Source organism: Ahaetulla prasina, chromosome 18 (genome assembly GCF_028640845.1).
Source record: "Ahaetulla prasina isolate Xishuangbanna chromosome 18, ASM2864084v1, whole genome shotgun sequence".
NCBI classification, from domain to species: Eukaryota; Metazoa; Chordata; class Lepidosauria; order Squamata; family Colubridae; genus Ahaetulla; species Ahaetulla prasina.
The window spans coordinates 9,542,133-9,569,972 of record NC_080556.1 but is presented as its reverse complement, the minus strand read 5'-3'; the positions used below and the strand labels follow the sequence as shown (position 1 = coordinate 9,569,972).

General features: G+C 44.2%; 1 protein-coding gene across 1 annotated transcript in view; it reads left to right on the top strand.

Moving 5' to 3' along the window:
• IGSF21 (immunoglobin superfamily member 21) overlaps positions 1-27,840 on the top strand; it is a 255,270-nt gene that overhangs the window by 117,758 nt on the left and 109,672 nt on the right. Inside the window, exon 3 of the mRNA XM_058161397.1 lies at positions 24,349-24,470. Coding sequence (XP_058017380.1) covers positions 24,349-24,470 — 122 coding nt within the window. The remainder of the gene's footprint in view (positions 1-24,348; positions 24,471-27,840) is intronic.

Below are 27,840 nucleotides of genomic sequence, written 5' to 3'. Positions count from 1 at the left end.
TTCGATACCATCGACCATGGTATCCTGCTGCGCCAGTTGGGGGGATTGGGAGTGGGGGGCACCGTTTATTGGTGGTTCTCCTCCTATCTCTCCCATCGGTCGCAGACGGTGTTGACAGGGGGCAGAGGTCGGCCCGAGGCGCCTCACTTGTGGGGTGCCGCGGGGGTCGATTCTCGCCTTCTGTTCAACATCTATATGAAGCCGCTGGGTGAGATCATCAGTGGCTTCGTGTGAGGTACCAGCTGTACGCTGATGACACCCAGCTGTATGCCCACACCGGCCACCCCAACGAAGCTATCAAGTGCTGTCCCGGTGCTTGGGCCGTGACGGGTCTGGATGGGGAGAAACAGGCTCAAGCTCAATCCCTCCAAGACAGAGTGGCTGTGGATGCCAGCATCCCGGTACAGTCAGCTGAGTCCACGGCTGACTGTTGGGGGCGAGTCACTGGCCCCGATGGAGAGGGTACGCAACTTGGGTGTCCTCCTGGATGAACGGCTGTCCTTTGAAGATCATTTGACGGCCGTCTCCAGGAGAGCTTTTTACCAGGTTCGCCTGGTGCGCCAGTTGCGCCCCTTTCTAGACCGGGATGCCCTATGCACGGTCACTCACGCCCTCGTGACGTCTCGCCTGGATTACTGCAATGCTCTCTACATGGGGCTTCCCTTGAAGGGCATCCGGAGACTGCAGTTAGTTCAGAATGCGGCTGCGCGGGTTATAGAGGGAGCTCCTCGTGGCTCCCATATGACACCTATCCTGCGCAGGCTGCACTGGCTACCTGTGGCCTTCCGGGTGCGCTTCAAGATTTTGGTAACCACCTTTAAAGCGCTCCATGGCATAGGACCGGGTTACTTATGGGACCGCCTACTGCTACCGAATGCCTCTCACCGACCCGTGCGCTCTCACAGAGAGGGACTCCACAGGGTGCCGTCAGCCAGGCAGTGTCCTGGCGGCCCAGGAAGGGCCTTCTCTGTGGGGGCTCCCACCTCTGGAACGAACTCCCCAGGACTCCGTCAACTTCGGACCTCCAACCTTCCGTCGCGAGCTTAAAACACATCTTTTTATCTGTGCAGGACTGGACTAGATTTTAAATTTATAGGGGTTTTAAATTGGTTTTAATATTTATATTATTTTTTAAGAATTTTGGCTTTTAGAATAAGTTTTTTAATGGTTATTTTAATTTGTACATAAATGTTTTTATCTGCCTGTGAACCGCCCTGAGTCCTTCGGGAGATAGGGCGGTATACAAATACGAATAAACTAAACTAAACTAAACTAATGAAAAGAAGGACTAGGGGAGACATGATAGCAGTCTTCCAATATCTCAGGGGTTGCCACAAAGAAGAAGGAGTCAAGCTATTCTCCAAAGCACCTGAGGGTAGAACAAGAAGCAACGGGTGGAAACTAATCAAGGAGAGAAGCAACTTTGAAATAAGGAGGAATTTCCTGACAGTGAGAACAATTAATCCGTGGAACAACTTGCCTGCAGAAGTTGTAAATGCTCCAACACTGGAAGTTTTTAAGAAGAGGTTGGATAACCATTTGTCTGAAGTGGTGTAGGGTTTCCTGCCTGGGCAGGGGGTTGGACTAGAAGACCTCCAAGGTCCCTTCCAACTCTGTTATTCCGTTAGATGCTATCGTGTCTCACCTATTTCTTCTTTTGATTAGACTAGACATACCCAATTCCTGTAACCGTCCTTCATATGTTTTAGCCTCCAGCCCCCTAATCATTCTTTCTGTTATTGATGTCCATTAGAGTTGGAGACCCAAATTCGATAGGATTTGATTTGGAAGGAACTGCAAGGAACTCCCGTATCAAATATCAGTAGCAGTGTAAATTAAATTCCTCTTTCACCCCCCCCCACCCTCCACATGATCCTGCATTGGCCAGCTTGGGAAAAAACCTTGCTGTCTTTTGCAATTGTTCAACGCCCTCCCACACGATTTCCAAATTAAACTTGGCATTTCAGATTCCCTGCAGAGTCTCGCTTTATCCAAACCAAGAGTTAGAAATTTTTCCATGGTTTGAATCTGAATGGGTCTCAGGATCTGGGAGAGAATGAAATAAAAGAATTCTAAGGAACGCAACTTATGGGTTTTCCCCTCCAGACCAGGATATTCTTGTTTTCTTTCAACTTTTATTCTCCAAAGCACCAGAGGGCAAGACAACAAACAATGGATGGAAACTAATCAAGGAAAGAAGCAACCTGGAATGAAGGAGAAATTTCTTGACAGTTAGAACAATTAACCAGTGGAATGGCTTGCCACCTGTTGTGACTCCGGCCCCCGAACCTGGCCCAAAAGTGACTCAGAGAGTGAGGGGGAAGGGCCGGTAGGGTTTACCTCGGTAGCACCGATTCCTTTGGCTCGGCTCCAGGAGCCAGAACCAGACCAGTTGGAGGACGTAATGAGGCCGTCATCCCCTGATTCCTCCCTTCCCCAGGCTACGCCTTCAGACCCAGCTGATAATAATAATCAAGCTTGGCTTGACCCGCGCTTCAGCGTCATCAAAAGGAAGGGTGGGGCAGGAGCCACACCCCACAGGATATATAAGGAGCTTTGGGACTGCTCTCACTCCACGGGAAGCAAAAGTTTAGCTGATCCGTTTCAAAAAGAGCTGAAAGTCTTGCTACGTGAGTCATTTGTTTGAACTTTGGCAGGCAGCTGCGATTTCTCTGCCTAGGACTGATAAGAGCCGTGAATCCACTGGCTGAAGGCCAGCTCGTGGGTCTGAAGTGGGGAAGGAGACAGAACACCACCAGACCTTGTGGGTGCTCCAACATTGGAGGATTTTAAGAAAAGGCTGGACAGCTATTTATATGAAATGGTATAGGACGCGGAGCCATGTCGCCTGACATGCCAGGCATCATCCCAACCCAGCTGTGCTACATATATATGTGTGTGCCTCCTGCCGGCAAGCTGGTCTTCGGATCTCTGCCGCACATACGCAGGATGGGGCACATGTGCAGGGGGACGGGGGACATGTGTGTGCACGAGCGGGGTGCTAAGCATTGCATTTGGAGGGTTTCCATGCGTGCCCACCCCCAATGCTGCTTTTGCCTTCTGGCAGCTCTTCGCATGCGTGCGCTAGAAACAGGCTCCTCCAATTCCTCTTCCTCTCTGCTGTCCGCCTCTGGAGAGTCCGGAGTCCACGCATAGCTCCCAGATGGCCCTGGCCCCATCTCTGCCTCCGACGCAGAGCCCTTGTCTGGGCCTTCCCCTGACTCCAGGACTGGCCCATGGTCCTCCCCAGCCTCCTCACTGTCTGACTCCTCTGCCAGCTCCACGGGCTGCTGGTGGACCACCACAGAAACCTCATCATCCTTCTCGTCATAATTCTAACCATATCGGCTCCTGGTAGGAGTCACACACACCTTGAAGGGGAAGGAGAGTTGCTGACTATCTCTTGGTTGGATATTTATGTAAAGCAAGGTGCAGGGAGATCTCGTCAGCTAATTAGCCGCTGTCCCTGATGGCAGTGATGTTCCTTCTTGCTACGGCAGTTGTCAACCGCATGTGAAGGAAACAGCTTTGCTCCGATGAGCGGAAAAACATCAGGCGAGATGCACGGGGTTGATGAATTACACATGCTGCCTCGCTCTTGGAGATGTCCTGATCAACTTTGACAAGCTGGAATTCCTGCAGGGCACCAGACTGCTATTGCCCATTAAGAAAATGAGACGTTAAAACCCTGCTCAGAGATTTGTAGGGAAAGTCCGGAGGCTATGGAGGAGAAGGAGAAGGCAGGGATAGTCCTGCTTGAGATGAATTGTGTGGTCATCGCCACTTTGGTTGGAGATGATACAATCCATCGATCAGAATAGATCTGGAAGTGGCGGAGGGGAAATTGACTGGCACCATTGTTTTTTCCGCAGTTCTAATGATCCCCTGAAGTCTGTGTCTGTCTTGCTGGGTTGCAGAACCAAACCAGACAGTTATAGAGGTGCAAATGACAGACTCAATAATTCCTCTGTAGAACTGGATCAGCAGCTCCTTGGGCAGTTTGAGCTTCCTGAGTTGGCGCAGAAAGAACATTCTTTGCTGTGCTTCTTTGATAAGGTTTTTAATGTTAGCTGTCCATTTTAGGCCTTGCGATATGGTAGAACCTAGAAATTTGAAGGTCTCTACTGTTGATACTGTGTTGTCTAGTATTGTAAGAGGTGGAAGTGTGGAAAGATTTCTCCTTAAAGTCTACTACCATTTCTACGGTTTTGAGTGTGTTCAGTTCCAGATTGTTCTGGTCGGATCATGAAGCTAGTTGTTCAATCTCCCATCTGTATGTGGATTCATCATTGTCATAATTTAGGCAAGAAAAGCAAAATGCACAGGTACTGTATATGTGACACCTCACTCAATAATAGTAACTTTGAGACGGAGCTCAAATTCATTTAGATAGGAGCCAGCTGTGTGCAGCAGCTGCCCAAAATGCCAACACAGTTCTAGGCTGCATCAACAGAGGGATAGAATCAAGATCACGTGAAGTGTTAATACCACTTTATAAGGCCTTGGTAAGGCCACACTTGGAATACTGCATTCAGTTTTGGTCGCCACGATGTAAAAAAGATGTTGAGACTCTAGAAAGAGTGCAGAGAAGAGCAACAAAGAGGATTAGGGGACTGGAGGTTAAAACATATGTACAAGAATGCAAAATCATTTTATCAGCCTCGGGAAAGCTTCTGTCTTTTCCTCCTTGAATGACTGTTTCTACCTTTGCAATCTTTCTCCTAAATTTAAGACCAGGCAGTGCCAGTCTCCTCTAGTTACGTGCTGGCTTTGTTTCTTTGCTGTCAGACTGCAGATCAATAAGTAGAGAGATATTTATAGATAGAGATGTGATTATGTGCTGGTGGCGGCATGACATGGTATCGGTCTTCTAGACGCTACCCACCCGTCTCTTGCAGGCGGAGCTCAGGGATGGGAAGGGCTGAGCCAGGCGTATTCTTAATTATTTCTACCACAGAATGAGAACAGCTGGCTCCTGGTCAGGCAAATTGGATGTTGTGTTTATTCTCGGGGGCCCAGCGTCAGTCTATTTGCCAGTGCCAGCAGGGAGGTGGTAATAGTAGAAGGATAAGAAGAAAAAATTTGGTCCTTCTCCTCTTTTCAGTCCACTTTTTAAATCGAATGTAAAAACTCCTATTCATTGAAAGCATGCTTGTACAAGACAGAATAGAATGAATAGAATAGAATAGAATAGAATAGAATAGAATAGAATAGAATAGAATAGAATAGAATAGAATAGAATATACATAACATAACATAACATCAGAGTTGGAAGGGACCTTGGAGGCCTTCTAGTCCAACCCCCTGCCCAGGCAGGAAACCCTATACCATCTCAGTCAGATGGTTATCCAATATTTTCTTAAAAATTTCCAGTGTTGGAGCATTCACAACTTCTGGAGGCAAGTCGTTCCACTTATTAATTGTTCTAACTGTCAGGAAATTTCTCCTTAGTTCTAAGTTGCTTCTTTCTTTGACCAGTTTCCACCCATTGCTTCTTGTTCTACCCTCAGGTGCTTTGGTGAACAGCCTGACTCCCTCTTCTTTGTGGCAGCCCCTGAGATATTGGAACACAGCTATCATGTCTCCCCTAGTCCTTCTTTTTGTTAAACTAGACATACCCAGTTCCTGCAACCGTTCTTCATATGTTTTATCCTCCAGTCCCCTAATCATCTTTGTTGCTCTTCTCTGCACTCTTTCTAGAGTCTCAACATCTTTTTACATCGTGGCACCAAAACTGGATGCAATATTCCAAGTGTGGCCTTACCAAGGCATTATAAAGTGGCACTAACACTTCACGTGATCTTGATTCTATCCCTCTGTTTATGCAGCCCAGAACTGTGTTGGCTTTTTTAACAGCTGCTGCACACTGCTGGCTCATATCTAAATGGTTATCCACTAGGACTCCAAGATCCCTCTCACAGGTACTACTATTGAGCAAGGTACCACATATACGGTACTGGTGCATTTTGTTTTTTTGGCCTAAATGTAGAACCTTACTTTTTTCACTGTTGAATTTCATTTTGTTAGATAGCGCCCAATGTTCAAGTCTGTCAAGATCTTTCTGTAACTTGAGCCTATCTTCTGGAGTGTTGGCTATTCCTGCCAGCTTGGTGTCATCTGCAAATTTGATGAGTTCCCCGTCCAAGTCATTGATGAAGATGTTGAAGAGTACTGGGCCTAAAACAGAGCCTTGGGGTACTCCACTGCATACTTCCCTCCATGTGGATGTAGTTCCGTTGAGGACTACACGTTGAGTGCGGTTGGTCAGCCAGTTACGAATCCATCTGGTGGTGGTGCTGTCTAACCCACATTTTTCTACTTTATCTAGTAGTAGGTTATGGTCTACTTTATCAAATGCTTTACTGAAGTCCAAGTAAATTATATCAACAGCATTCCTCTGGTCTACTAATTTTGTCATTTTGTCAAAGAATGCGATAAGATTAGTCTGGCATGATCTGTTTTGACAAACCCATGTTGGCTTTTGGTTATTACTTTGTTTGCTTCTAGGTGTTCGTGATTCGTTGCTTGATTATCTTTTCCAGAATCTTCCGGTATTGAGGTCAGACTGATAGGTCTGTAGTTTCCTGGATCTGTTTTTTCCTTTTTGAAGATGGGAACTACATCAGCTCTTTTCCAGTCCTCTGGCAGCTCCCTGTGCTCCAGGATCTTTGAAAGATATAGTTCAGGGGTTCTGAGACCACGCCTGCCAGTTCCTTCAGAACCTTGGGGTGTAATCCATCCGGTCCTGGTGATTTGAATTCGTCTAGGGTAGACAGGTGTTCACTTACCATTTTCTTCCCTATTTTAACTTGTGTTTCTAATCTGTTTTTGTAGTGCTGTTTTTGATAGGTTGGATTGTTTTTCCTTTTGTGTAAAGACAGATGCAAAAAATGAGTTAAGTAGATCTGCTTTCTCCCTGTTGCTTGTCATCTTCTTGCCACTTTCTCCCAGCAATGGGCCAATTGTTTCCTTGACTTTTTTCTTGTTTTTAACATGTTGGAAGAAGCTTTTTTTGTTATTTTTTACTTTTGTCGCTAGCCTTTGTTCATTGTGAGCCTTAGCTTTCCTCACTCCATCTTTCCAGGCTCGGGCTATTTGCTGATATTCTGCCTTAGTTATTTGCCCCTCTTTCCACTTTTTATATTTGTCCTTTTTGTCTTTCAATTTGTCAGATAGTTCTTTATGCATCCATGCTGGTTTCTTTTGAGATCTACTATTTTTCTTCTTCATTGGTATTGTGTTAGACTGTGCTTTTATAATCTCACTTTTCAAAATTTCCCAAGCTTCTTGAGTTGTTTTCCCCCTGAGGATTCTCATCCATTGAATCCTTCTCAAGCTCTCTCTAAGTTTATTGAAATTAGCTCTTAAAGTCCAAGACTCTAGTTTGACTTTGTTCTACTACTTGTATTTGCTTAATGTCGAATTCCAATATTGCGTGGTCACTTGCCCCCAAGGTTCCTGTAGCTTCAACACCTTCTATCATTTCATCTCTGTTAGTGAGAATTAAGTCCAATATGGCTGATCCCCTTGTCGCCTTCTCTATTTTTTGGAAACAAAGTTGTCTGCTAGGTTTGTTAGGAACCTGTTGGATCTTCCACTTGGTGCAGAGTTTGTTTCCCAGTTGATGTCAGGGTAGTTAAAATCCCCCATTACTACTGTGATGTGCTTCCTACATACCTTAGTTAGCTGACTAGCAAAAAGTTCATCTACTTCCTCTGTTTGGTTGGGTGGCCTATAGTATAGACCTATGGCAATATCGTTTTCACCCTTTTATATTGACCCAAATACATTCAAGATGATTTTCATCATTGTTGTGCTCTATTTCTGTAGAGATGTAGTTATTTCTTATATATAGTGCAACTCCACCTCCTCTTTATTTGGTCTATTTCTTTTAAATAATTTATATCCTCTAGCTGTATGTTCCATTTGTCAGTTTCATCCCACCAAGTTTCCGTAATGGCAACAATATCATATCTCCCTCATTTACTTGGATTTCTAATTCACCCTGTTTATTCCTCATACTCTGTGCATTGGTGTATAGACATTTGAGTCCATTTGGATTGATCTTGTGTTTACTGTCTACATAACCTGTGTTGTCTGCCCCTACTTTCTTGCCACCTGTTGGTTTAGTGCACATGGTATGGCACTCACTGTTAAATGCTTGGTTTTGCTTGATAGCATGGTTGATAGTCTTACCCATACAGACATCTATGTTACATGCACTGATAACCCTTTTAGTTTTCGATTGCTGGGGACAGAAATTTTCTATATCAGTTAATTCTCTGTCCCCACTGTTCAGTTTAAATGTTTATCCAGAAAATCTGTGAATGTATTGCTAAGTAACTCAGTCCTTTCTTTGATGGATGCAATCCATCTCTTTGTACAATTTTTCATTGGACCAGTTGCAGACATCATGACTAATAAAACCAAAGCCTTCCTTTTACACCACTCCTTTAGCCACACATTAAACTCCACTACACGCTGGCCTTTACCTTTTGTTCCTTATGTACTGGTAAAACCTCTGAAAAGTTAAGCCTACAACCTATGCTATTAAGTTCATACCCTAAGCTCTGGAAATCATTCTGCACAGAAAGCACATCCTTTTGGGACAGATCATTTGTGCCAAGATGTATAATAGCATCAACATCAGAATCCTTACTGGCATTCTTGACTATCTTAAGAATACGCCTCTTGTCTCTGCTGGCAGTAGCACCAGGTAGACACCTGACGTCTTTCAAAACCTCCATATCCTTTCCTAAATTTACATCCCTTACAATTGAATCTCCAATCAGAAGGTGGCTTCTCTTTTTGGATACCGTGCTCTTCTTGTGTGACCGATCTGTAATACTTGATACACACTTTTCCAAAGTAGGTTCACACTTTTCCAAAGTAAGTTCTTCATCTTGAACCATAATCCCTTGATGGTTCCATATACGGAATGGAATGGAGTGGAATAGAATAGAATAGAATAGAATAGAATAGAATAGAATAGAATAGAAAATACAAAATGGAATGGAATGGAATGGAATGGAATGGAATGGAATGGAATAGAATAGAATAGAATAGAATAGAATAGAATAGAATAGAATAGAATAGAATAGAATAGAATAGAATAGAAAATATGGAATGGAATGGAATGAATAGAACAGAACAGAACAGAACAGAATAGAAAATACAGAATGGAATAGAATAGAATGGAATAGAAAAGAAAAGAAAAGAAAAGAAAAGAAAATATGAAATAGAATAGAATAGAATAGAATAGAATAGAATAGAATAGAATAGAATAGAATATTTATTTATTATTCACATTCAAATATGGAATGGAATGGAATGAATAGAACAGAACAGAATAGAAAATACAGAATGGAATAGAATAGAATGGAATAGAAAAGAAAAGAAAAGAAAAGAAAAGAAAATATGAAATAGAATAGAATAGAATAGAATTAGAATTAGAATTAGAATAGAAAATATGGAATGGAATGGAATGGAATGGAATGGAATGAACAGAACAGAACAGAACAGAACAGAACAGAACAGAACAGAACAGAACAGAACAGAATAAAACAGAATAGAAAATACAGAATGGAATAGAAAAGAAAAGAAAATATGAAACAGAATGGAATGAATAGAATAGAATAGAATAGAAAATATGGAATGGGCTGGTTGATTGTCTCTTTTACACAACCTGTAGATGTTGTTAATGTCTATGTGTCCGTTGATGGCTGATTTGTCAGCATGCCAGGCTCCTGGAGATCCCCTGGCATTTTTGGACTTGGCCTGGTTTAGGATGGTCACATTTTCCCCGTTGAAACACTGATTAAATCTGTCTCTATCCGTGATGGCGAACCTATGTCACGCGTGCCACAGCTGGCATGCGGAGCCCTCTCTGTGGGCTCGCGAGCCATCGTCCCGCTTAGCTCCACTGCGCATGTGCGCGCAGGCGCTCCTGCCGGCCAGCTGATTTTCAGGATGCGCAGGGGGCGGGGGGCATGCGGGAGATGTGTGGGCATGCGCAGGGGGGGATGCACGGGGGGGGTGTCAGAGGTCGTGTGGTGGACAGACCATGGAGTGTGGTGTGCCTCTTCCCCACAGCCCGTTTTTGGGCCCAGGGAGGCCTGCTAGGCCCAAAACGGGGAGCGTGAAGGGTTGCGTGCACAGGTGTGTGGGGGGCGTGGGGAGCATGGGGGGGGGTCATGCACGCATGCACAGGGGGCGCGCGCGCATTGCATTATGGGCGTTCGGCACACGACGAGAAACAGGTTAGCATCACTGGTCTATATGTTGGGAAATTGAAGCGTTTTCGTCATGTCTTCTTGACCGCCAGTTGGTGTTCGTGGACGCGTTCTGTCAGTCTTCTCCAAATAATGTTTGGATGGTTTAAGATGGAGACAGGAGATGGGTGAACACCTAAGCCACTCTTGTGTCTTTCAGAGCAACATCGGCCGTTGTGTGTGTGTGTGTGTGTCTTAAACAGGGGTCTCCAACCTTGGCAACTTTAAGCCTGGCGGACTTCAACTCCCAGAATTTCTGAATGTCTGGGAGTTGAAGCCCGCCAGGCTTAAAGTTGCCAAGGTTGGAGACCCCCTGTCTTAAAACGCTTATTCCAGATCTCCACAATGGTGCCTCGGGGAAGAGAAAGAGTAGATCCTAGCAAATCCACTTGGTATTCTGGTGCCGGTGGTGAGGACAATCATGATGCTGAGTGAATAGGTTTTGGGTTGTTTTTGTTGTTGTTGTTGTTGTTTGTGTTTGAGATGGGATGGTTTATGTACAGACTGTTGTCACTTCCCTGTCAGCTCTCAGCTGGTGGGTATCTGACAGAATCGAAGGACAAACAGAGTCCCAAGTAACTTGTTGAATGTGGAGAATATATCAGATGAAGCACTGCTGGTTAAAAGGGAGCGAGGGAGGAAAAAAGGAAGGAAAGGGAAGGAAGGAAGAAAGGAAGGAAAGAGAATGAAAGGAAGGAAGGAAGGAAGGAAGGAAGGAAGGAAGGAAGGAAAGAAAGAAAGAAAGGAAGGAAAGAAAGAAAGAAAGGAAGGAAGGAAGGAAGGAAGGAAGGAAGGAGGGAAGGAAGGAGGGAAGGAAGGAGGGAGGGAGGGAGGGAGGGAGGAAGGAAAGAAGGAAGGAAGGAAGGAAGGAAGGAAGGAAGGAAGGAAGGAAGGAAGGAAGAAAGAAAGAATGAAAGGAAGGAAGGAGGAAGGAAGGAAGGAAGGAAGGAGGGAGGAGGAGGAGGAGGAAGGAAAGAAGGAAGGAAGGAAGGAAGGAAGGAAAGAAAGAAAGAGAGAGAATGGAAGGAAGAAAGAAGGAAGGAAGGAAGAAGGAAGGAAGGAAGGAAGGAAGGAAGGAAGGAAAGAAAGAAGAAAGAAAGAAAGAAAGAAAGAAAGAAAGAAAGGAGGGAGGAGGGAGGAGGGAGGAGGAGGAAAGAAAGAGAGAATGAAAGGAAGGAAGGAAGAAAAGGAAGGAAGGAAAGAAAGAGAAAGAAAGAAAGAGAATGAAAGGAAGGAAGGAAAGAAGGAAGGAAAAAAGAAAGAAAGAAAAAAAGAAAATGAAAGGAAGGAAAGAAGGAAGGAGGGAGGGAGGGAGGAATGAAGGAAGGAAGGAAAGAGAGATGAAAGGAAGGAAGAAAGGAAGGAAAGAAAGGAAGGAAGGAAGGAAAGAAAGAAAGAAAGAAAGAAAGAAAGAAAGAAAGAAAGAAAGAAAGAAAGAAAGAAAGAAAGAAAGAAAGAAAGTGTTAGGAAATTGTTATTTGTCTAACTAGTTGGCCAGGCAATATATAAACCAACTATGTATGTTTTCAGTAAGAAAGGTATTATATTGCTTTAAGGCTGTGCTGCATCATCCTGCATCCTGATTGGCTGAGCTCTGTAGCCAAGGTACATAAGGAAAGCTAAATGATGGCTGGTGGGGACTCTACAGCATTGTTACCTGTTGATATGCTGCGACTGTATATTTGAGCTCTATGATCATTGCTTGATCATGGCTATTTACTGATTCCTCAATATTTACTGACTGTTGTGTATTGAACTGTGTTCCTAAAGCAGATCTGGTTTATTGTGCAAGTCTACCTTTGGTAAGAAGACTTGGTATTTGAAATATCCTTGGACTGGCTTTGTATGTGTATGACCTGGATTGTTTTGGACTAGGATTTGGCTTTTTCCCTAAAAGTAAAGTAATATCAAACCCCAGTTTGTCTGTGTAGTAACTGTTACTGTCCACAACCAGTCTCAGTCGTTTTCATGTGTAGGGGACTCTGCTCAATAGTCCACAACCTTGGTTGTGAGCCCAGATTACCCATAACAGAAAGGAAGGAAGGAAGGAAGGAAGGAAGGAAGGAAGGAAGGAAGGAAGGAAGGAAGGAAGGAAGGAAGGAAGGAAGGAAGGAAGGAAGAGTCAGTGTTCAAAGTAATGCACCCATTGGAGGCATAACTCCGAGATAGGTAGATTCCTCAAGGGATATGTTTATCAGATACATCATATCAGCATGGAAAGTCCATTTATTAATATGTCTAAGCTCATACCTGCCAATCAAGAGACGTAAACAGAGGCTTGAGTAAAATAGCATTTAATCTTGATCAAGCTTAAAGGGTTAGCTGTTCCGAACATACTCAAGATACATGCAAGGAAGAACTACGGACTCATGACAGAAAGCCATGTTCTCTTATACACACAAAGTCATAAATCCTCAACTCTGGCATCTGCGTATTCTGGAATCTGGTTTGCATGTTCCCATAGTATAAGTCAGTGAATGTAAACTAACTTCTGGATTTACATCGGGTCACACAATAGTAAGGGTCAGTGTATGTAATCTGACTTCTTTCTGTGGTATTATCTTTTCCATTTGTCTTCTTAATTACCACTTGATTTCCTGGAAGATGACATACACGTTCTCAGCCAGAGTGAGGTGGGGAGAGATCAAATGATGGACTCTGACAATTTCCAGAGACTGTCATTGGTGGGATGAGGTATCGGTAACAATTCAGGAATTTAGTCAGTGTGACCTCAATAACCATCCATGATGGCATATTTATGTTCTAACCACAAAAGGGCACAATATATATATATGTCAGTGTTATGGGAAACAGATATTTACCATGTGCAGTTATACAAACAAGAGACCAAGACATCAAATATCATTTAGCAAGTTTTCTCCTAATTCTAGTATTTTAGTATGTATGTTCCCTTCAGGCACAACTGGTGAAAACCAACTCTGACAGTCCCCTAATGGTTTTCACCTAATTAAAAGAACCAAACTCCACCCCCTCCCAAGTGTCACCGGTCACATTGTCCAATGAAGATGGAAGGCAGGCTCTTCTCCGCTTTCAACAGCCACCTGTTTCAATGACCTTGGTTCCCACGAGAAAGCATTTTGTTTCAACTGGAGCCCGGCTATCTATCTATCTATCTATCTATCTATCTATCTATCTATCTATCTATCTATCTATCTATCTATCTATCTATCTATCTATCTATTTTGTCAATCACATATAAGATAACAGGTAAAAGTATAAACATAATTTGGATACATGAAAAGCGTAAGTAAAAAAAGGAATATTAGGACAGGGACGGTAGGCATGCGGGTGCACTTATGCACGCCCCCTTACAGACCTCCTAGGAATGGGGTGAGGTCAACTGTAGACAGTTTAAGCTTGAAGTTTTGGGGGTTTGGGGAAGAAACTATAGAGTCAGGTAGAGCATTCCAGGCATTGACCACTCCGTTACTGAAGTCATATTTTCTGCAATCGAGTTTGGAGCGGTTTACCTTGAGTTTGTATCTATTATTTGCTCGTGTATTGTTGTGGTTGAAGCTGAAGTAGTCATTGACAGGTAGGACATTGTGGTATATAATTTAATGGGCTATGCTTAGGTCAGATTGAAGTCTGCGTAGTTCTTGTACCTTGATGAAGGTATCTTTTCTTTTATGTACACTGAGAGCATATGCACCAAGATAAATTCCTTGTGTGTCCAATCATAGTTGGCCAATAAATTCTATTCTATTCTATTTATTTATTTTTATTTATTTATTTATTGTTTCAATTTCTATACTGCCCTTCTTCCAAAGGACTCAGGGCGGTTTACAGCCAAAGTAAAAACAATTAGTACAATTTTTAAAACCAGTTTAAAAGGAAAATTTAGAGTTGGTTGAAGAAATTAAAACCAATAAAACCCCTTATTAAAACCCCACTAGGCCAGTCCTGCATGGTGAAACAAAAATGTTTTCAGCTCGAGTTGAAAGGTCCGAAGATCAGGGAGTTGACGGATACCTGGTGGTAACTTGTTCCAGAGGGTTGGTGCCCCCACAGAGAAGGCCCTCCCCTTGGGCGCCGCCAGCCGACATTGACTGGCCGACGGCACCCTGAGGAGAACCTCCCTATGGGAGCGGACTGGTCGATGGGAGGTCGCCGGTAGCAGCAGGCGGTCCCGTAAGTAACCCGGTCCTATGCCATGGAGCACTTTAAAGGTGGTAACTAACACCTTGAATTGCACCCGAAAGACCACCGGAAGCCAGTGCAGCCTGCGCAGGAGAGGTGTTATATGGGAGCAACGAGTCGCTCCCTCTATCACCCGCGCGGCCGCATTCTGAACTAATTGGAGTCTTTGGATGCTCTTCAAGGGAAGCCCCATGTAGAGAGCATTGCAATAGTCTACACGGGAATTCTATTCTATTCTATTCTATTCTATTCTATTCTATTCTATTCTATTCTATTCTATTCTATTCTATTCTATTCTAAGTTGTCTAAGCCCAAAATTTGGAGTCTAGTGGCATAAGATATTTTATTGCAAGCAGAGGAGTACTTCCCCACCCCCTTCCCTTCCCTCTTTCTGGTTTAGGGTCTCCTGCTTGGATGGAGGGTATGACTAGACGACCTACAAGGTCCCTTCCAACTCTGGTAATCTGTAATCATCCTTAGTTTTTGGCCTGTAGTCATATCCTGCCTTGAAACACAGCGAAACATCGTTATTAATTTCCTACGAACCTAGAGAATCCATAACGTTTATGAACTTTGCGGTTCAACTAAAGAGGGCTTGACAACTTTTATCAATCAGTTTGACCTCTTCTTTGGTTCATCTCTCACACTAGCTTCATCCCACTGAGGTCGAAGCCCACACAGGGGCATTTTATTGCTAACGTGCCTGCTCTGTGCATTTTATTATCTGCGCACTGTAATGTGGAAGTTGTATCTCTAGTTTTGTTTGTTTTTTGCCTCGGATGTTCTAATGATTGATTTATGCAAGCTGTCAAGGGGGCTACATCGATCGATTTGGGGGCGTAGAAATCCAATAAATAAATCAAACCGCCCATAATCTGTCCCGTTTGGAGATGACTTTCATTAATCTTGCCAAACTTCCTAAGGAGATATTCCTTGAACAGGTTAAACTGTTGGAAGCAAACCAGCCGGAACTGTTTCATTCATTTACTGGCTGCTGTTACACCTGTTTGTGGCGGTGGAAGGATTGGACTGTAAGTGGGATATCAAGTTTATTATAGCCATCTTCAGTCTGTAAGTGTTTTTTTTGCGGAATATTGTGGGATTGGCGGTGGAGAAGAAACCCCCTGGGAAGCTGCTGCGGGAAACAAGAGTTTTGATCGGTTTCGTTTGTGCCAGCTGGGTGGAAATAGCCCTCCCGTCCTCCAGCTGTGCGAAGATGTTTCTAGAGGCCTCCTTGTAATTTGTTTCTCCAACTGTGACTTGGAAGCATAGAAGGGGATAAAACCCAGAAGCCCGTATCTTGTCGCGGGCCGACCTAAATTGCTCCAGTTGTCGGGAGAAGCTAAGTTGGAGGTGGAATTGATTTCCATTTACCTCAACCAGGTCAGACACTTTGATGCATCTTAATTTATATACTCCAGAAAAGCTTTAGCTAACATCTGGTGTCTTCCAGCTAGGCCAAGTTTTGAGTTGCATTCAGTTCCACCTCTTGTTGTTGTTGTTGTTGTTATCTTTATTCATTAAACAAAATACCTTATGCCACCAGACTTGAAATGTTGGGGTTAGAAAACTTAGAACTCTGCTGCCTCCGACAGGACCTGTGTTTAACTCATAGAATCATCTATTGCAATGTCCTTCCAGTTGAAGACTACTTCAACTTCAATCACAACAATACAAGAGCAAACAATAGATTTAAACTTAATGTTAACCGTTTCAATCTTGATTGCAGAAAATATGACTTCAGTAACAGAGTTGTTAATGCTTGGAACACACTACCTGACTCTGTGGTCTCTTCTCAAAGTCCCCAAAGCTTCAGCCAAAAACTGTCTACTATTGACCTCACCCCTTTCCTAAGAGGTCTATAAGGGGCGTGCATAAGAGCACAAACATTCCCCACCGTTCCTGTCCTACTGTTGCTTCATGCTTATGCTTATGTATGCTGTTATGAAAATAAAAAATAAATAAACATTCAAAACGGCATCGCAGATACCATGGACTGGTGCTAATGGTTGTTACGGGTTGCTGCCAGCGTCCTAGATATCAACCAAGTACCTTCTTAAGATGTACGATGTTCCGAGTAGTGCAGTTTTTTGAAGTTCCACTACTGCCATTGCAGGAAGCTGCAATTTGTTGATGTAGCTTATTATAAAATTCTTGGACATGGTACCAAGTGCCCCAATGACAATGGGCATCACTGTGACATGTTTCATCCATAGCCGCGTAGTTTCGATGGCCAGGTTGCGAGACTTCATGAGTTTTCCCAGTTCTTTTTCTTCGACTCTGGCATCTCCTGGTACCGCGATGTCAATAAATTGTACCTTTCGGTTTTCGATGACTGTGATATCTGGTGTGTTGTGTTCCGAGTGACGATCCGTCTGTTAATAATGATAATAATGATAATAATGATAATAATGATAATGATGATAATGATAATAATGATAATAATAATAATAATAATAATAATAATAATAATAATAGTAGTAGTAGTAGTAGTAGTAGTAGTAGTAGTAGTAGTAGTACCAAGTCCTACCTTGATAGATAGACAAAAATGCCAAACCCAGTCTAAACATCTGGCTGACTGTGCGAACAATACTAATACTACTACCACCGTGTTTCCCCGAAAATAAGCCCTCCCTGACAATAAGCCCTCCCCGAAAATATTTAACCGCATGCGCAGCCGGTCTCCGCAATTTCCTCTGGTTAGGGTTAGGGAGACAGAGCTGGAAATCAGGTAAGACGGCAAGAGGATCCCTGTCTTATTCCACATGCCCCAAAATAATAAGTTGTTGTTGTTGTTAGTTGCGAAGTCGTGTCCGACCCATCGCGACCCCATGGACAACGTTCCTCCAGGCCTTCCTGTCCTCTACCATCCTCTGGAGTCCATTTAAACTCATGCCAACTGCTTCAGTGACTCCATCCAGCCACCTCATTCTCTGCCGTCCCCTTCTTCTTCTTTTGCCTTCAATCATTCCCAGCATGAGGCTCTTCTCCAGTGAGTCCTTCCTTCTCATTAGGTGGCCAAAGGATTTGAGTTTCCTCTTCAGGATCTGGCCTTCTAAAGAGCAGTCAGGGTTGATCTCCTCTAGGACTGACCGGTTGGATGGCCTTGCAGTCCAAGGGACTCACAGGAATCTTCTCCAGCACCAGAGTTCGAAGGCCTCCATTCTTTGGCGCTCAGCCTTCTTTTTGGTCCCAACCTTCACAGCCATCCATTGCAACTGGGAAAACCAGAGCCTTGACTATACGCACTTTTATTGGCAGGGTGATGTCTCTGCTTTTTAGTAAGCTGTCTAGATTTGCCATTGTTTTCCTCCCCAGGAGCAAGTGTCTTTAGATTTCTTGGCTGCAGTCCCATCTTTGTTGTTGTTGTTAGTTGCGAAGTCATGTCCAACCCATCGCGACCCCATGGACAACATTCCTCCAGGCCTTCCTGTCCTCTACCATCCTCTGGAGTCCATTTAGACTCATGACTACTGCTTCAGTGACTCCATCCAGCCACCTCGTTCTCTGTCGTCCCCTTCTTCTTTTGCCCTCAATCTTTCCCAGCATTTGGCTCTTCTCAGTGAGTCCTTCCTTCTCATTAGGTGGCCAAAGGATTTGAGTTTCCTCTTCAGGATCTGGCCTTCTAAAGAGCAGTCAGGTTGATCTCCTCTAGGACTGACCGGTTGGATGGCCTTGCAGTCCAAGGGACTCACAGGAATCTTCTCCAGCACCAGAGTTAAGGCCTCCATTCTTTGGCGCTCAGCCTTCTTTTTGGTCCCAACCTTCACAGCCATCCATTGCAACTGGGAAAACCAGAGCCTTGACTATACGCACTTTTATTGGCAGGGTGATGTCTCTGCTTTTTAGTAAGCTGTCTAGATTTGGCATTGTTTTCCTCCCCAGGAGGAAGTGTCTTTAGATTTCTTGGCTGCAGTCCCATCTTTGTTGTTGTTGTTAGTTGCGAAGTCATGTCCAACCCATCGCCACCCCATGGACAACATTCCTCCAGGCCTTCCTGTCCTCTACCATCCTCTGGAGTCCATTTAGACTCATGACTACTGCTTCAGTGACTCCATCCAGCCACCTCGTTCTCTGTCGTCCCCTTCTTCTTTTGCCTCAATCTTTCCCAGCATTTGGCTCTTCTCAGTGAGTCCTTCCTTCTCATTAGGTGGCCAAAGGATTTGAGTTTCCTCTTCAGGATCTGGCCTTCTAAAGAGCAGTCAGGTTGATCTCCTCTAGGACTGACCGGTTGGATGGCCTTGCAGTCCAAGGGACTCACAGGAATCTTCTCCAGCACCAGAGTTAAGGCCTCCATTCTTTGGCGCTCAGCCTTCTTTTTGGTCCCAACCTTCACAGCCATCCATTGCAACTGGGAAAACCAGAGCCTTGGCTATACGCACTTTTATTGGCAGGGTGATGTCTCTGCTTTTTAGTAAGCTGTCTAGATTTGCCATTGTTTTCCTCCCCAGGAGCAAGTGTCTTTAGATTTCTTGGCTGCAGTCCCATCTTTGTTGTTGTTGTTAGTTGCGAAGTCATGTCCAACCCATCGCGACCCCATGGACAACATTCCTCCAGGCCTTCCTGTCCTCTACCATCCTCTGGAGTCCATTTAGACTCATGACTACTGCTTCAGTGACTCCATCCAGCCACCTCGTTCTCTGTCGTCCCCTTCTTCTTTTGCCCTCAATCTTTCCCAGCATTTGGCTCTTCTCCAGTGAGTCCTTCTTTCTCATTAGGTGGCCAAAGTATAATAAGTATTATCAAATATAATAATAAGTATTATCAAGTATAATAAGTATTATAAAATTTTATAAAATACTTACTTGTATTATAAAATAAAATACAAAGTACAAAAGTATTAGGTGGCCAAAATAATAAGACCTCCCCCCAAAATAAGGCCAAGCACTTATTTCGGGGTTCCGAAAAATATAAGACAGGGCCTTATTTTCGGGGAAACACAGTGCTACTCCTACTAGTAATAATAGCAGCCGCCCCGCCACAAAATCAACTGTGGAGTCCCTGAACAATGGGTTGTGTCCTTGAAAACTTCCAGTGTGTGTGTTCCACTCCAAAGTATGTGTGATTTACAACCCAGATAATTCTCTCTCTCTCTCTCTCTCTATCTCTCTCTCTCGCTCTCTCTCTCTCTTTCGCTTTCTCTTTCTCTCTGTGTGTTTTTTTTTCCTTGTGTGCCCCGGAGAGTGTGTATTTTCTTTGTAATAAAACCTTGGCTTAGGCAAATAAATTTGCAGAGACAGTTTTACTGACAGCTGCCCCCCTCCTTCCTCCACTTTCTCCCACAGCCCTGTTCCCATGTAATAAAATGGAGGGGAGGAGGGAGAAAAAACCCAAACCAGAATGAAATTTCATTCTAGGAAAAACGCGGGGTGCATTTTAAAAAACCAGAACTGTGCTGAGCGGAGGGAGGTGTGCGGAGGCTCGGCGTTCGTCTCGTGGTTTTGAGTTTGACCGGCTCTCGGCCCAAGAAAATAAATCATAAAGTGAGGTCAGAGGTCATCCCAACTGGTTACCACAAAGGATGGATGGATGGGAGAGATTTTTTTTTTCCTGGGGTGGGTTTCAGCAGGTTCTGACCAGTTCTGGAGAACCGGTAGCGGAAATTTTGAGTCGTTCGGAGAACCGGTAGTAAAAATTCCGACTGGCCCCGTCTCCCCCCATCTATTCTCTGCCTCCCAAGTCCCAACTGATTGGGAGGAAATGGAGATTTTGCAGTAACTTTCCTCTGGAGTGGGGCGGGAATGGGGATTTTACAGTATCCTTATTTATTTATTTATTTATTACTTTAACTTCTATACCGCCCTTCTCCCGAAGGACTCAGGATAAAAAGGATACAGCAGGATACAAATTACAGCAGGATAAAAAACAAGAATACAAAAATTAAAACATTATTTAAAAAACTGATTCAAATTTAGCTTAGAATAATTAAAACTCTAATAAAACTCTGATAAAAACCCCATATAAAATTAATTAGGCCAGCCCTGCTCGGTGGAACAGAAATGTCTTGAGCTCACGTCGAAAGGTCCGGAGGTCAGGGATTCGATGAATCCCTGGAGGCAGCTCGTTCCAGAGGGCGGGAGCTCCCACAGAGAAGGCCCTCCCCCTGGGTGTCGCCAGTCGACATTGTCTGACCGACGGCACCCTGAGGAGACCCTCCCTATGGGAGCGCACTGGTCGATGGGAGGCACTCGGTGGCAGTAGGCGGTCTCGTAAATAACCCGGTCCTATGCCATGGAGCGCTTTAAAGGTAGTAACCAACACCTTGAATTGCATCCGGAAAACCACCGGCAACCAGTGCAGCTTACGCAGGAGAGGTGTTACGTGGGAGCCTCGAGTTGCTCCCTCTACTGCCCGTGCAGCTGCATTCTGGACCAGTTGGCGCCTCCGGGTGCTCTTCAAGGGGAGCCCCATGTAGAGAGCATTGCAGTAGTCCAGGCGGGAACTGACGAGGGCATGAGTGACCGTGCATAAGGAATCCCAGTCTAGAAAACGGCGCAACTGGCGTATCAGGTGAACCTGATAAAAAGCTCCCCTGGCGACGGCCGTCATATGATCATCTAAAGACAGCCGTACATCCAGGAGGACACCTAAATTGCGAACCCTTTCCATGGGGGCCAATATCTCGCCACCTACAGTCAGCAATGGAGTCAGCTGACTGTACTGGGAAGCCGGCATCCACAGCCACTCAGTCTTGGAGGGGTTGAGTCGAAGCCTGTTTTTCCCCATCCCCTGGAGTGGGGCGGGAATTCCCCATCCCCTGGAGTGGGGCGGGATTTTAACAGTATCCTTCCCCTGGAGTGGGGCGGGAATGGGGATTTTACAGTATCCTTCCCCTGGAGTGGGGCGGGAATGGGGATTTTACAGTATCCTTCCCCTAGAGTGGGGCGGGAATGGGGATTTTGCAGTAACGTTCCTCTGCCATGCCCACCAAGCCACACCCACGGAACCGGTAGTAAAAAAAATTTGAAACCCACCACTGGATCAAACCACGTCAAACCACGATCAGCAAACCCATGGGTCACAACTTCATAGCTCGTCTTAGCTCAATCAACAGATCCCTCTTAAGGTTACGCGAAACAAATGCATAAGAAACCCAGCTATTATCTTTACCAATAAAGGAGAACATTTGTAGCTCAGAGTTGAAACGAGACGTGCTTAGTACTCTCTGAGCTTGGTTGTTTTTTTTTTCCTGGTAGACGTTTTATCACCCAGCTAGGTAACATCATCAGTGCTAGTTGGTGCTAAGTAGCCCTGATGATGTTACCTAGTTTGGGTCATGAAACTTCTGCAAGGAAACGACCAAACTCGGTGAGCGCCAAAGATTTCTTGTTATCTTTTAAAAATTGCAAAAATTGCTTAGCCGGTGGCACCATTGCAGTGCAGGGCAAGGAATTCTTCTACTCTCCCAATTCCTGCCCCCTTGCCCGCCCTCACGTGCCCAATGACCCCTCCCCATCTCCCCACGTATTTATTTATTTATTCCCTAGACATTTGCTTTGGGGGAGCTTATTAGCACCCTCTGCGTTTTCACATTTCCCTTGGAAAAGACATTTTTTGACACAGCCGGCAGGTACGTTGTTTCATTAGCAGGTTCGCACCTTGTCACCTATTATCTTGGAAACAACGAGGTGTAACTTGAGAGTAGCTGAGGCAGAAGAGAAAGGGCAGAGCTCTCGATTCTGCTGGTCTGAAGAATCTTTGTCTTTCTCACTCTCCGTCCTTTTTCCGGCCTCCCCTTCTAGGCCAGCCAGCAAGCAAGCAGGATGCACCGTATGAGGTCTGAAGGACATGCTTTGGGGTCTTACAAAATGGCAGCCATGTTGGGTCTGGCCTTGCCCTTAACTGGAGACCGATGTGGTAGCTCCCTGTTGCCCTAGGATGCTCTTACCTGCCTTTCTTTGTTTTTATTGGAGAAGATAACTCTGTTTTCTTCCATCCATCCATCCATCTATCTATCCATCCACTCAATTTGTCCATCTGTCCATCATCTCCCTCTGACAACTGTGTCTGTTTGTCTGTCTATCATATCTATCTATCTATCTATCTATCTATCTATCTATCTATCTATCTATCTATCTATCTTCTATCTATCTATCTATCTATCTATCTATCTATCTATCTATCTATCTATCTATCTAATCTCTGTCACACACACACATAATTATCTATATCCATCCATCCATCCATCCATCATTTCTCAATCTATATCTCTAACTATCTGTCTATCTATCTATCTATCTATCTATCTATCTATCTATCTATCTATCTATCTATCTATCTAATCTCTGTCACACAGAGATGTAATTATCTATATCCATCCACCATCCATCATTTTTCTCAGACATCTATCTATATCTCTAACTATCTGTCTATCTATCTATCTATCTATCTATCTATCTATCTATCTATCTATCTATCTATCTATCTATCTATCTATCTATCTATCTATCTATGAAAATGTTGGATAGCCATTTGTCTGAAATGGTGTAGGGTTTCCTGCCTGGGCAGGGGGTTGGACTAGAAGACCTCCAAGGTCCCTTCCAACTCTGTTGATATGTTATGTTATGTTATGTTATGTTACGTTACGTTACGTTACGTTACATTGTTATGTTATGTTATGTTATGTTATGTTATGTTATGTTATGTTATGTTATATTATGTTATGTTATGTTAAGTTGTTATGTTATGTTATGTTACGTTATGTTACGTTATCTATCTATCATCTATCTATCTATCTATCTATCTATCTATCTATCTATCTATCTATCTATCTATCTATCTATCTATCATTCTTCTTTTCCGACTCCCATTCACATTTCATACGAGTTTATTTTTAAACATTACTTAGCTGCAAAGAAGCAGACGCAAGAACAAGTTAAGAGAAATACGAAGGGGTGAGAGGTGAAAAAAACATTTCAAAATTATTTCAGGGGAAAATGGTAGTAGAATTAAGTCTTTGCAAGTGGGAGTTTGGGCAATTCAGCGTATAATTGTGAAGGAAGCTGCATAATTGTCTCGTGGCCAAATCTACTTGTTTGAACACCGTCTTACTGCATTGAAGAAGCAGATATGAAATTGTGATTTCAGCTGCTGATCTTCAGTGAAATAAAGATGGCTCGTTCATTTATTGTTTCTGGAAATTGTGACAAGCAGGTTCAATTAAGATTCTGGTTAGGTGTGATGCATGAACTTTAGCTAAATATATTTATTTACAGTAGTTAAAGGTCTTATGGGAGTGGACGTTTTTTTTACAGTGGGATGAGGGTCATGCCTGAGAGGGGATTCATGCAATCTACTCCTTTCTTCCCCAGTTCAGCCAGCAACGATACTGGTTGGGATGATGGAGATTGTGGAAGTTGCAGTCTACACCCTCAACAGCCAGTTGAGTTCGATGTCTAATGGGAGGTGGTCTCAATCAGGGATGAAATGCTACCGATTCGGACCGGTTCGGGTGAACCGATAATAAAATATGCTACCGGCTCAGGCAAACCGGTATTTCCAATGATCAGCTGTGTATTTCCAATGACGATCAGCTGTGACGTGCGATTTATATTACTTAGAATCGTCGCATTTCCTGCTTTCTAGCTAATCTAAATTGCGTGGCACAGCGGATTCCCCCCTCCGCTGTTCTACTTACCTTTGCTGACTCGGAAGGCTTTAAAATGTTCCTTTTTTAGCGCTGTGTGGGCACGCCTTGGGTGCCCATGCGTGAAGTGCGTGCTCGCTAGCAGATGCAACTGGTAGCAGTCGTCAGAGGATTTCACCACTGGCGTCAATGTGTAAACAAACAAGAGATGTTCAACCATCAACCACGAGAGTTGGTGAACATCTCATGAACTTCCCTCCGTCCTTTGACACCTTCTGAAGTGCTCCAAATTTTCCAATTTTTCTCTTCTCTGGTCTCTCCCCTTGGCAGGTAACAGACGGTGGCACCATCAAACAGAAAATCTTCACCTTCGATGCCATGTTCTCCACCAACCAGTCACACATGGAGAACTACCGTAAGAGGGAAGACCTGGTCTACCAGTCCACAGTGAGGTAACTGTCTCCTTCAAAATAGATCCAGGTCACCATAACTGCACAGGGATACAAATCACATTGTGTTGTGTGTGTGTGTGTGTTTACTCACCTGTGGAATATCCTGTTACAAATTTCTTCAGTCCAGCATTTCTTTCCCCCCCCAGAGTCAAGTTGGTTTGATTTAGCAACAGAAACCCAATTGTAATGGATCAAAAATCCATGTTCAGCAGATGAATGGAATGGAATGGAATGGAATGGAATGGAATAGAATAGAATAGAATAGAATAGAATAGAATAGAATAGAATAGAATAGAATAGAATAGAATAGAATAGAAAGAGTAGAGAATAGAGAATAGAATAGAATAGAATAGAATAGAGTAGAATAGAATAGAATAGAATAGAATAGAATAGAATAGAATAGAATAGAATAGAATAGAATAGAATAGAATAGAATAGAATAGAATAGAGAATAGAATGGAACAGAATAGAACAGAACAGAATAGAATAGAATAGAAAGAGTAGAGTATAGAGAATAGAATAGAATAGAAAGAGTATAGAGAATAGAATGGAACAGAACAGAACAGAATAGAATAGAATAGAAAGAGTAGAGTATAGAGAATAGAATAGAATAGAATAGAATAGAATAGAATAGAATAGAATAGAATAGAATAGAATAGAATAGAATAGAATAGAAAGAGTATAGAGAATAGAATGGAACAGAACAGAACAGAACAGAACAGAACAGAACAGAACAGAACAGAATAGAATAGAATAGAATAGAATAGAATAGAAAGAGTAGAGTATAGAGAATAGAATAGAATAGAATAGAATAGAATAGAATAGAAAGAGTATAGAGAATAGAATGGAACAGAACAGAATAGAATAGAATAGAAAGAGTAGAGTAGAGTATAGAGAATAGAATAGAATAGAATAGAATAGAATAGAATAGAATAGAATAGAATAGAAAGAGTATAGAGAATAGAATGGAACAGAACAGAACAGAACAGAACAGAACAGAATAGAATAGAAAGAGTAGAGTATAGAGAATAGAATAGAATAGAATAGAATAGAATAGAATAGAATAGAATAGAATAGAGTATAGAGACTAGAATAGAATGGAACAGAACAGAACGGAACAGAACAGAACAGAAGCAATGAAGTTGGTTGGAGGAAACTGGACTTTCTTTGTTTTTCTTTGAAGATGTTTCGTTTCTGACTGGATGGTGGGGAACGGAAGGATTTATCCTCCTTGCAGATCGTTGCTGGTCATTTGCCTTCTTTGTAGAGAGTCATTGAGGCCACTTGGAAGTTGAGGCTACTACGGTGGCAAGGAAGGTTGTAAAATGGGGCGAAACTCGCTTAAAGACTTCCTTGTTTAACCACAGAAACGTTGGGCTCCCTTGTTGGTCGTAACGTCGAGGATTACCCGTAACGGGAATTCGCTATTACGGTTTTAAGTCGGGGAGTCACTTCTATGCCACCTTGAGCTCTAGCACAAATCTTTGGGGCATCCCTTTCTCTGGGCAGTGATGATTATGGTTGCTGACAAGATGCCCGGTGGGATAGAGACAGGGGTGGGATTCAGCCGGTTCTGGTGAACCGGATGCTAATTTTACATCTGGTTCACCGAACCGCTAGTTGCAATGACTGGCTGGCCCCTCCCGGCCCACCCTCCCAGGAGTCTCCACGTGGCCCGTTTTGGATGCTAGGTAAGTGCAGGGCCCGCACAGAGGCTCCGAGAGGGAGAAAAAAGGGCCTCCCGGAAGTTCCGGAAGTCGAGAAATGGGCCTGTTTCCAGCCTCCGGAGGGTCTTCAGAGCCTGGGGGAGGCTGTTTTCGCCCTCCTGGAGGCTCGAGAAAAGCCTCCGGAGCCTGGGGAGGGCAAAACCACACACACCCTCCCCACCGTGGTGCAGGAGGCTGAGTAGGTTGCTAAAATTTCTGAATCCCCTCCTGGATTTTGAGCAGAAGAGCCAGGAAGCTGTTCAGAAGGGAAAGAGGCGTAGGAAATAAGAAATAACGCAGTGTGGGGAACTAGGGTGTCGTGTCCCACTCCTCCGCTGACGGCTGGGTCCGGGAAATCCGAATCAGGCTTGCCTCTGCAGCTCTGCCCAAAGTCCTAGCAAAGTCCTCAGGGGAGGCAGGAGACCAGTAAGTGACTTCAGCAAGATAAGTTCGACTTTTGCCTGACTCAGAGACTGCCAGAAAGCAGATCCTTTATATAGGCCATGGGGTGTGGCTCCATGACTCAGCACTCATTAAGGCCTGCCCCTCCCTTCCCTCTGTTGCCTCCGCCTCTCCAATCTTCTGATGCGAGGATTACTCCAATCAGCTGTTCTTGGGAGTAAACCCTCCTCAGGCTCACCTGCTGTGGAGGAGGGGGAGGGGTCTAGCTGCTCCGTTTGCCTGGGCATGGAGTCAGGGCTGGGGCAGGGAGATGCTCCTTCTTCTGCAGTTTGTGGGGGCATGGAGCCAGGACTTGGGCCGGAAGGCATACATTCCTCCGTGTTCGGGAGCAGGTAAGAAGGCCCCGGCTGCTCTGAGGGCGGGCAAGACACAACATAGGGTCAGGAGAAGAGAAAAGGGTAGAAACAGGGTGGGGAAGGAGAAGCCCTTGGCAGAAAGGACCACGGCTCCTCGCGGCCCACCGTGGCCACCCGAGTTGTTGGCAGACGCAGCTCCTGCCGTCACTTGATTGGTGTGTGTGAGAGAGAGAGAGACGTTGGGGGATAAGGAGCCCACATTTACATATAAATGAAGATATTTACAAATTAATGCATTTTGAGCAAGAGGAAGGTCCCAGCGCTGCAGCTGCCAAGGCGACAGCCTGCTGGTGGAGAGAGGGATCCGGTAGCTAGTGCGAGGCAGCAGGAGTGGGTCTTCCAAATGGCTTTTCCAGATGACCTGACTTTTTCAGCTCAGTCAATCAATCGATGGAATAGAGCAAGAAGGGACCTTGGAGGTCTTCTAGTCCAGCCCCCACCCCCCACCCCGCTCAAGCAGGAAAACCCATACCATTTCAGACATGTCCAGTCTCTTCTTAAAAACCTCCAGTGATGAAGCACCCGCAATTTCTGGTGGCAAGTTGTTCCACTGATTAATTGTCCCCACCATTAGGGAAGTTGCTCTTTAATTCCAGGTTGCTTCTCTCCTTGGTTAGTTTCCATCCATTATTTCTTGTCTTGCCTTCTGGGGCTTTGGAAAATAAGTTGACCCCCCCTCCTCTTTGGGGCAGCCGTTCAAGAAGAGGGGGTTGAAAGAGAGCTGCAACTTACAGGTAGTTTGTATCTGATGACTATAATTGGGGCCAGAAATTCCGTTGTTAAGCAATTCGTTCATTCATTTTATTCCATTTATACCAGTGGTAAAATCCAATTTTTTTTACTGCC